An 11,359-nucleotide genomic window follows, 5' to 3' on the forward strand; every position below is an offset into this window, starting at 1 on the left:
AAAAGAGACTTTGGCCATTCATTGCCGGAACACAACGACCCACTTGTCACAGTTCCAATGTGATGCTCGACAAACGAACCCCAAATTAACCTCCCCTGTCAATGGCTCTTTAATTCACTTCTGTCAGATCAAAACGGGTCCAGGTGTTTGTTCCGGACAGCGCAGGGATCTCGCTGAACCCTGTTCACCAGGGGCTGACGTTGTCATAGTGACATGAAAATGCCTACTGACCTGCCTTGTGTCAGAGTCTGAAAGGGTCCAGCTTATCGGTCGCAATACAAGCTGTGGGAATTTTGTCATCATCAGCGGTCCCTCGGAATTGAGGACGACGTCCGTCGGGCTCGGTGAGACTTCAGTTGGCTGAGGAGCCCAATTCTGATTCCACATGTTCTTCCATAGTGGGGGCACGTGGTTGTGCAGGGGAGTGGAAATCGCAGCCCCCGGTTGGCTCCCTTCTCCTTCCTCTGCCGCCTCGCTATCAAGTCGCTGAGCCTCAAAGTGGCTCGGGCCTTGGTGCACCAGGTGGTGCCATGCCGAGCATTCGGAAGCATTACCCTCCCAGTCAATGCTGTTAATACCTCCATAATTTAGGGTGACCTTGAGCTTATCTTCATACTTTTTCCTTTGACTGCCCTTTGAGCGTTAGCTGTGAGAAGAGAACCTTCTGAGGGAGGCTGTTTTCGGGCATCCGGACGCAATAGTCCGTCCATCAGAGTTGGTTCTGAAGGAGCAGGGCTTCAATGCTGGTAGATGCAGCTTTATGGAGGATGCTCACATTAGTCCGGCAGTCCTCCCATTTCATCCCCAGGAATCAACACAAGCACTGCTGATGGAAGGTCTCAAAGATCTTAATGTGGCGTCAGTAGATGGTCCATGTTTTGCTGCAGTAGAAGAGGGTGTTCAACATAATGGCCTTATAAACCAGAATCTTTGTTGACTTGCAAAGGTCCCTGTGGTCAAACACACGTTGGTGCAGCTTGAAAGCAGCACTGGCACAGTTGACCTGGTGTTGGACTTCCTCATCGATGGTAATCCCTTGGGAGAGGTGGCTGCTGAGATAAGGGAAGTGTTGCACATGCTCCAGAGCCACCCCATCTATATTCAACTGCCCGGGGAATGTTGGTGAAGGATCTTCATCTTGGCAATGTTTAAGGACAGACCAAGCCTCATATACGAGGTGCTGAAGAGGTCAAGTGTCCTTTTCATATCCTGTACAGAGTGAGTCATCACGCAGCAGTCAGCCGCAAACTGAAGGTTTGGATGTCCACGGTGGCAAGTTATATTTTTGCCCGGAAGCAGCCAAGGTTGAAGAGCTCCCTGTCCAGACGATACTGAAAGATGACACCAGGTGGTAAGTCATCTCTGATGAGGTGGATGGTGATGGTCAGGTAAATGGTGAACAGGTTGGGGGTAATCAGATCCGGATGTGAAAGGTGACAGTTTCAAATCCTCCACTCAGGACCGTGGTGGCCATGTTGTCACACAAGAGTCTCAGGACGGTGACAAATTTCAACAGGCAACCAAAGAGTTGGAGGATGATCCATAAAGCTTCACAATATAAAGAATCAAACACCTTGGTCAGGTTGATGAAGGTGAGGAACAATTCTTGATTTTGCTCCCAACATTTTTTCTGGATCTGTCTAGTCACAAAGACCATGTCTGCCGTACCCAGGATGTTCGGAAGCCACACTGGGATTCTAGGAGGATCTCCTCAGCGACTGGATGAAGGTGGTCCAGGAAGATGTGGGCCAGGATCTTACCCGTGATGGACAGGAGGGAAATCTCCCTGTAGTTTTCACAATCAGATTTTTCCCCCTTCTTTTGGGTAGTAATAATGGTCACATTCTTAAGATCCTGGGGGATGTCCTCTTTGTCCCAGAGGCGGAGGATGAACTGGTTGAGCTGTGACGTGATAGCTGCCAGCAAGGTAGACCTCTGAGGGTACACTGTCTGGCCCACCGCTTTGGTTTTCATCCGTTGGATGGCTTGCTTAAGCTCATCAATGGTTGGTGGATCACTGAGGGAACCCTCCACAGGGTGTTGTGGGACGGCTTGGAGGGTCTCCTCTGATACAGTGGAGCCCCGATTGAGAAGCAGTTCAAAATGCTCCTTCCAACACTGATGAGTGGCGTCATCGTCCTTGAGGAGCTGGGAGCCATCCTGTGATCGGAGAGGGTTTTGTCCGGTCAAGCGGGATCCATGGATCATATTGGTAGCCTGGAAGAAGTTGTGTACGTTGTGCTGGTCGTCATTGACCTGGATCATGGGCGCCTTCTCCACCCACCAGTTGCTCTTCATGCCTCGAGTGCGTTGCTGGATCTCAGCCTTCAGTTGGTTGTACTCTGCCATCATTCACCGGGTACATGGGTGACCTTGCCAGGCGATGAAGGCTGCTCACTTCCACTCGAGGAGATTGATGATTGTGGTGTCATTGGTGGCAAACCAGTCCTGGCTCCATCACGGCGCAAACTCATTAGTCTGTGTGCAGGTGTCTAGGACAGCGGACTTGAGTTGCTCCCAGTATGCCTGGATGGAAATGGCATCAGTGGTGGACACTTGCTCCAGTGCAACTGGGCCCTGGAACCCCCCCTGCAGTCCTGGGTCCTTCAGTGCTGCAGCATTCAGCTTTCTCTGGGCGGCTTTTTGGGTGCCTTGGTGCCAGACAAGATATTCATCATCGGGCGCACAAATTGATGGTCTGCCCAGTAATATTCAGAACCATTTTTGGCCCTCATGACAAGTATGTCCCTCAGGTCTCTGCCTCGGACAATGATGTAGTCCAGGCGATGCTAATGCCCCGGCCTCAGGTGCCTCCACATGGTCTTGAGCTGGTCTTTCTGGTGGAAGACCATGTTCCTCACGATCAGACCGTATTGGGTGCACTTGGTCAAGACTAGGATGCCGTTGGTATTGGCCTTCCCCACGCCATTCTTGCCGATAGTTCTGCTCCAGATTTCATGGCCACCATCCAATTCAGGCTTTAAAATCACCTAGGAGGATGGATGACCTTGTCATTTCTGGGGATGGAAGCAAGGATACCATCAAGAATGGACTAGAACCTCTCCTTGACTTTGTGGCCGAAATCTAAAGTCGCGTTGGTTACGGCTGAGACGCAGGCGTAGGGTCATCGGCCTCTCATTGACCCCAAGGGGAGCTCGGCAGCCATCCTGTTCCTCACGGCGAAACCAACTCCGTGGATGCGGTGGGGGGGGGTCAAGGCCTGACTTCCCTTTCCAGGAGAAGACGCACCCACCCTCCGCTGGCCTTCCTCAGCCGTCCCTGCCCAGCGAGTCGGGATTCACTAAGAGCAGCGATGTCGATGGTGTGCCTCGCCAGCTGCTGAGCCACGATGGCCGGACCCATCGCTCTTTGGGTTGTCAACAAGTGTTGCCGCATTCCAGGATCTGAAGTTTGATTTTTTCTTTCTCGTTTTGACCGCAGGGATGGTGACCCCACTGGCTGTGGTTCCCCAGCCAAGAGAAATGGGGCAGCATAGTTTTGGGGCACCTTTTCTAGCCCCCTCCCAGTTTGGGGCGAGGCGAGGGTGTCCCGAAGAGGGCTGCTGAGTGACGGAGGCAGCTGCCCTGTCCTGGCGCAGGTGCCCGATGACCGCTCCCTGTGTGCGGAATCTTGTCTGGGGCCTCCAGGTCCCACAGCCCCTGCCCCTGTCCCCAATCCACCATCACCACAGGGCTTTTCACCTGACGGAGGCCTGTGTGTGATGTAGTTTACCGTGGGAGCTCCAGTGCGTGGCCGGGTTCCACATCATCCTGGTGGGTTCAGTGGCTGGGTTCAGTGGCCGGGTTCAGTGGCCAGGCTCAGTGGCCGGGTTCAGTGGCCGGGTTCAGTGGCCAGGCTCAGTGGCCGGGTTCAGTGGCCGGGTTCAGTGGCCAGGCTCAGTGGCCGGGTTCAGTGGCCGGGTTCAGTGGCCAGGCTCAGTGGCCAGGTTCAGTGGCCAGGCTCAGTGGCCGGGTTCAGTGGCCGGGCTCAGTGGCCGGGCTCAGTGGCCGGGCACAATGGCCGGGATCAGTGGCCGGGCACAATGGCCGGGCACAATGGCCGGGCACAGTGGCCGGGCTCAGTGGCCGGGCTCAGTGGCCGGGCACAATGGCCGGGATCAGTGGCCGGGCACAATGGCCGGGCACAGTGGCCGGGCTCAGTGGCCGGGCTCAGTGGCCGGGCTCAGTGGCCAGGCTCAGTGACCGGGCTCAGTGGCCGGGTTCAGTGGCCAGGTGGACCATGGTGGCTGGGACCACTTCCCCAATGCAGCCTTCGTCTGGCTGTGAAAAGGAACGGTGCTTATATCCATCTGTCTTTAAGTATCGTTGGCTCTCTGACTATATCTCTCTTTATCTGTTTTTCTCTCTCTGTCGATATCTGGGTCTCTATCTATAGCTATATAGAGTTATAAATCTCCATGTCGGTCTCTATATTAATCTATCATACTGAAATGTCTAAATCATAAGAAATAATTCCAGGCTCTTTGGGCTGAATGTTCTCAGCCCATTGGAGATGGATTGGGTGCCAGACTGGTTGAGAAAATTTGAACAAATGTTTGAGGTCAGCTCCCTGATGTGTTCCCACCTCTTTGTGCTGGGCTGAGGCTGACATCTCACCTGGGAATGTGAGTTTGGGGGTGTGAGTGTGAGCAAGGATGTTGTGTTTAAACAAAATCTTTTGGAATTGACAGTGAGTGTGTGCATGCTCTGTACTGCCCACAGAGCCAAGAGTGAGTGTGTGCATGCTCTGTACTGCCCACAGAGCTGACAGTGTGTACACGCTCTGTACTGCCCAAGAGCTGACAGTGTGTACACGCTGTGTATTGCCCACAGAGCCGACAGTGAGTGTGTGCATGCTCTGTACTGCCCACAGAGCTGACAGTGAGTGTGTACATGCTCTGTACTGCCCACAGAGCCGACAGTGAGTGTGTGCATGCTTTGCACTGGCCTCAGAACCGACATTGAGTGTGTGTATGCTCTGCGCTGCCCTCAGAGCCGACAATGAGTGTGTGCATGCTCTGTATTGCTCTCAGAGCCGACAGTGAGTGTGTGCATGCTCTGTACTGCTCTCAGAGCCGACAGTGAGTGTGTGCATGCTCTGTACTGCTCTCAGAGCCGACAGTGAGTGTGTGCATGCTCTGTACTGCTCTCAGAGCCGACGGTGAGTGTGTGCATGCTCTGCATTGCCCTCCTATGCTGTGGGAAACCCAATTTCTTAAGGGGTCATTTGACAGGTATTTTTCCAGCACAAGGCAATTTTGTCAGCATTGCAAGGCCCCCACTTTGGCAGCATCCTGGCAACTCAAGAGGCTGCACAGCGGGAGGGTGGAGCTGCAGATGGTTTGAAAGGTTTTAATTGTATCCTTGCAAAAAAGAATGGCAAGGCTGTGTCTTCCTGGGTCAGAGGTTTACCTCGATGTCAGGATCTCCTGGAGACTGATGTCTCCGAAAGTGCTGGGACACATACAGTGGCAGCCACGCCCCTGTTAAAATTGGGGCCTCCATTGTGTTCCTGCTGCTCACCCCTCGGTGATCCTCTGAACCTGGAGGTGGCTCCCATCCCAGAAGGAAAATACAAATCGGACCAGTACTCTTCTTTCCCAGTTTTTACTGTTTTTTCCTTCTGGGGTAGATGTTGCTGAAGTGGGTGGCGCTGGAACCTGGAAAATGTCCCAACAACTGAAAATACTTTAAGTCTGGATGATGCAGGTGCAGCAGGCGGTAAAGAAGGCAAATGGTATGTTGGCCTTCATAGCCAGAGGATTCGATTACAGGAGCAGGGATGTCTAGCTTCAATTGTATAGGGCCTTGGTGAGACCACACCTGGAATATTGTGTGCAGTTTTGGTCTCCTTAACTGAGGAGGGAGGGCAGCGAAGGTTTACCAGACTGATTCCTGAGATGGTGGGACTGACATTTGAGAGATTGAGTCGATTAGGATTATATTCACTGGAGTTCAGAAGAATGAGGGGGGATCTCATAGAAACCTATAAAATTCTAACAGGACTAGACAGGGTGGATGCAGGAAGGATGTTCCCGATGGTGGGGGAGTCCTGAACCAGGGATCACAGTTTGAGGGTATGGGGTAGACCATTTAGGACTGAGATGAGGAGAAATTTCTTCACCCAGAGAGTGATGAGTCTATGGAATTCGTTACCACAGAAAGTAGTTGAGGCCAAAACATTGTATGTTTTCAAGAAGGACTTGGATATAGCTCGTGGGGTGAAAGGGATCAAAGGATATGGGGAGAAAGCGGGAACAGGCTCTTGAGTTGGATGATCAGCCATGATCATAATGAATGGTGGAGCAGGCTCAAAGGGCCGAATGGCCTACTCCTGCTCCTAGTTTCTATGTTTCTATGATTCCACCCTTTGGTTTTGACCAGGTGCCAGAAATTTACAGGTCCAGTTTACCAGTCAAGAATTAAACTCTAATCTATGCCTTAAGCTAAGAGGTGAAACACTCTGGTCTTAAAGCGGGAGGATAATGTTTAAGAACAAAGAACAAAGAAAAGTACAGCACAGGAACAGGCCCTTCGGCCCTCCAAGCCTGCGCCGATCAAATTGACAGTCAAACTAAAACATTTTGCATTTCCAGGGGCCGTAACCCTCTATTCCCATCCTATTCATGTATTTGTCAAGCTGCCTCTTAAAACACCATGATCATACCTGCTTCCACCACCTCCTCTGGCAGCGAATTCCAGACACTCACTACCCTCTGCGTAAAAAAACTTGCCCAGTACATCTCCTCTAAAGTTTTCTCCTTTCACCTTAAATCTATGTCCCCTAGTAATTGACTCTTCCACCCTGGGAAAAAGCTTCTGACTATCTGTCCATGCCACTCATAATTTTGTAAACTTCTATCAAGTCGCCCCTCAACCTCCGTTGCTCTAGTGAGAACAATCCGAGTTTCTCCTACCTCTCCTCATAGGTAATAACCTCTAGACCAGGCAGCATCCTGGTAAACCTCCTTTGTACCCTCTCCAAAGCCTCCATATCCTTCTGGTAATGTGGCGACCAGAATTGCTCGCAATATTCCAAGTGTGGCCTAACCAAGGTTCTACACAGCTGTAGCATGACTTCCCAGCTTTTATACTCAATACCCCTGCCGATGAAGGCAAGCATGCCATATGCCTTCCTGACTACCTTATCCACCTGCGTTGCCACTTTCAGTGACCTGTGGACCTGTACACCCAGATCCCTCTGCCCGTCGATGCACTTAAGGGTTCTGCCATTTATTGTATAATTCCTACCTGTATTAGACCTTCCAAAATGCATTACCTCTCATTTGTCCGGATTAAATTCCATCTGCCATTTCTCCACTCAAGTCTTCAACCAGTCAATATCCCATTTTATCCTTTGACAATCCTCTTCACTATCTGCAACTCCTCCAACCTTAGTGTCGTCTGAAAACTTACTAATTAGCTCAGTTACATTTTCCTCCAAATCATTTACGCATACTACAAACAGCAAAGGTCCCAGCACTGATCCCTGCGGAACACCACTAGTCACAGCTCTCCATTCAGAAAAGCACCCTTCCGTTGCTACCCTCTGTCTTCTATGACCAAGCCAATTCTGTATCCATCTTGCCAGCTCACCTCTGATCCGTGCGACTTTACCTTCTGTACCAGTCTGCCACGAGGGACCTTGTCAAAGGCCTTACTGAAATCCATGTAGATAACGTCCACTGCCCTTCCATCGCCGATCATCTTTGTCACTTCCTCGAAAAATTCGATCAAGTTAGTGAGACACGACCTCCCCTTCACAAAACCATGCTGCCTCTCACTAATATGCCCATTTGCTTCCAAATGGTAGTAAATCCTGTCACGAAGAATCTTCTCCAATAATTTCCCTACCACCGACGTAAGGCTCACCGGCCTGTAATTTCCTGGATTATCCCTGCTACCCTTCTTAAACAATGGAACAACATTGGCCATTCTCCAGTCCTCTGGGACCTCACCTGTAGCCAGTGAGGATACAAAGATTTCTGTCAAGGCCCCAGCAATCTCCTCCCTTGCCTCCCTTAGTACTCTGGGGTAGATCCCATCTGGGCCTGGGGACTTATCCACCTTAATATTCTTCAAGACGCCTAACACCTCGTTTTTTGATCTCAACATGATCCAGGCTATCTACACACTCTTCCCTAGACAAATGGACCACTAAGTCCTTCTCTTTGGTGAATACTGATGAGAAGTACTCATTTAGTATCTTTTCCGTTTCTTCTGGCTCCACACAGATTCCCACCTCTGTCCCTGAGTGGGCCTACCCTTTCCCTGTCTACCCTCTTGCTTTTTACATATGTATAAAAGGCCTTGGGATTTTCCTTAATCCTGGTTGCCAATGACTTTTCATGACCCCTTTTAGCCCTCCTGACTCCTTGCTTAAGTTTCTTGCTACTTTCTTTATATTCTCCACGGGGTTCATCTGTTCCCAGCCTTCTAGCCCTTGCGAATACTTCCCTTTTCTTTTTGACTAATCTCCCAATATCCTTCATTATCCAAAGTTCCTGAAACTTGCCATACTTATCCTTCATCCTAGCAGGAACATGCCGGTCCTGAATTCTTATCAACTGACGTTTGAAAGCCCCCCACATGTCAGTTGTTGATTTGCCCTCAAACATCCACCTCCAGTCTAGATTCCTCAGTTCCTGCCTAATATTGTTATAATTAGTCTTCCCCCAATTAAGCACCTTAACCCGAGGACTCCTGTTATCCTTACCCATCAGCACTTTGAAACTTATTGAATTATGGTCACTTTTCCCGAAATGCTCCCCTACTGAAACTTCGACCACCTGGCGGGGTTCATTCCCTAATATCAGGTCCCGTATTGCCCCTTCCCTAGTTGGACTATCTACATATTGTCTCAGGTAGCCCTCCTGGATGCACCTTACAAATTCTACACCATCCAAACCCCTAGCACTGAATGATTCCCAGTCAATATAGGGAAAGTTAAAATCACCCACCACAACACCCTATTGCTTTTACATCTTTCCAAAATCTGCCTACCCAACTGTTCCTCAACCTCCTGCCCGTAATTGGGAGGCCTACAGTAAACCTTTGTGACTGCACTCTTCCTATTCTGGAGCTCTACCCATATTGCCTCGCTGCATGAGCCCTCCGAGGTGTCCTGGCTTGTTACACGGTTCAACAGGACAAAGCAGTCCACTTGATTGGCAGGCCATCCGCTGGCTGATATTTTTGCTCCCTGGCAGCAGTATGTACAATTGACAGGATGCACTGCAGCAATTCTCCAAGGCTTCTTCAGCACCTGTCCTTAACCCATGACCTCCACCAACTAGGAAGGACAAGAAAAGTAGGTGCATTTTCCGTGGGTCATGTCCTTGCCACTGAGCCTGGAGGTCCTGGAGGTTGCAGATTCGTTCCCACATCAGAGATTGGAGCACGTAGCCTGGGTTGATGTATCCAATGCAGTCACTGGGAAATTGCTGCATCGTCAGAGATTGTGTAGTGGATGTCAGGATCACCATGGCATCATTTGAAGAAGAGCGAGGGAAGCTGTCCTAAGTGTTCTGATCATTATTTAGCCCTCAAACAACACTACTACAAAGTATTATCTGGTCATTATCACATTGTTATTTGTAAGATGTTGATCTGTGCAACTTGGCTGCCACACGTCTTACATTACAATGGTCATAAAAGCAAAATACTGCGGATGCTGGAAATCTGAAACAAAAACAGAAAATGCTGGAAAAACTCAGCAGGTCTGGCAGCCTCTGTGGAGAGAGAAACAGAGTTAACGTTGACGGTCTTGAAATGTTAACTCTGTTTCTCTCTGCACCGATGCTGCTAGACCTGTTGAGTTTTACCAGCATTTTCTGTTTTTATTACAATGGTCATGATGATTCACAAAGAATATGATGGCTGGTAAAGCACATTGAAGTGTCCGGAGGTTGGGAAAGGTGTCTTCATCCCTTTACAAACAATTGAATAATAAGCACAGAAGGAGGCCATTCGGTCCATTGTTGCTGTGCTGATCCTTTGAAAGTGCCAACCAATCGGTCCCACTCTGCTCTTTCCACAAAACCCTGCAAATTTTGCCTTTTGAAAGTTACTACTGATCTACCTCCACCACCCTTTCAGGCAGTGTGTCTTCTAGAGCGCAACAACTTGCTAAGAAATCTTGAAAAAAATTCTCCTCATCTCGCTCTTTTTTTTTGCCCAATTATGTTAAATTCCTTTGGCTACTGACCCTCCTACCGGTGGAAACCCTTAATAATTCTGAACACTTCAAATCTCCCCCTTAGCCTTATTTACCCTGACAAGAATAATCCCAGCTATTCTTGTCTCTCCAGATAACTGAAGCCTCTCACTCTTTTATTAAATCTCCTCAGCACCCTCTGCATGGCTTTGACACCCTTCCTAAATTGTGATGCCCAGGATTGGACACAATGCTTCACCTGGTGCCTAATCAGTGACTTATAAAGGTTCAGCACACTTGCTTATTTTTGCAGTCAAGACTCCTGCGTGCTTTTTTTAACAGCTTCATTAACTTGTCCTGTCACCTTCAAAGATTTGTATATGTACCACTCCCAGTTCCTGCATCCCCTGCAAAATGGTACCATTTAGTTCCCACCGCCTTTTGCCATTTTTCACTCCAAAATCTGTCAGCCACGCTTCTTTGCATTAAATGTCATCGGCCTTGTGTCTGCCCATTACACCAATCTGTCCCTGTCCTTCTGAAGTCTGCTACATTGCCTGCTCACTGTTTGCTACACTCCCGAGTTTGTGTCATTTTTAAACCTCAAACGTAAGCCCTGCGTACCAATTCCAGATCATTTAAGTCAAAAAGATGTGTTTAGCACAGTATATAATATAAGCTCTTCTGGCAACATTTAATTTAAAAACACTGGGGACAGGAACACCCCCCCCCCCCCCCCCCCCCCCACCAAGGCTCTAATTATCATCTAAGAATATTCTTTTCCTACTTTTCGGCACATGGGGCAAAAGAAGTGACCATTCACGTGGGTGCAGTTCTGGGAGAAGAGCGTTGCCTCGATGCATTGTTTGCAGTAGTTGTGGCCACAGGGCAGCTCCAGCACAGGAGGGGTGAACATCTCCAGACACACGGGGCATGACAGTTCCTTGGTCAGTGCTTCATGGACTACATTCATTGTATCGAATGGCCTGGTCAGATGCCAGCAGAGAAACGCATCGTCCTGGGATCTGTCGGAATCCTGCTGTGCTGGCGAGAGTACCGTCACAAAAATAAAAGAAAACAAACTTCTCAAAGATCCCAAGCTCCTTGTTGGTAAGGAGATGATGCCATAATACACATTCTATATGGCTTCAATAACGATGTCACAAAGGGCTCCCTCTTTGAACCCCCATGGCTGTTACAGTTA

General features: G+C 49.5%; 1 protein-coding gene across 1 annotated transcript in view; it reads right to left on the reverse strand.

Annotated features, from left to right (window-relative positions):
* The window catches only part of LOC121272520 (tripartite motif-containing protein 54-like), a 36,217-nt gene extending 25,089 nt beyond the window's left edge, over positions 1–11,128 (reverse strand). Inside the window, exon 1 of the mRNA XM_041179135.1 lies at positions 10,943–11,128. Within this exon, the coding sequence (XP_041035069.1) occupies positions 10,943–11,128 (186 nt within the window). The remainder of the gene's footprint in view (positions 1–10,942) is intronic.
* Between the last annotated feature and the right edge of the window lie 231 nt (positions 11,129–11,359).

This window comes from Carcharodon carcharias, chromosome 34 (genome assembly GCF_017639515.1).
Source record: "Carcharodon carcharias isolate sCarCar2 chromosome 34, sCarCar2.pri, whole genome shotgun sequence".
In the NCBI taxonomy this organism is placed as follows: Eukaryota; Metazoa; Chordata; class Chondrichthyes; order Lamniformes; family Lamnidae; genus Carcharodon; species Carcharodon carcharias.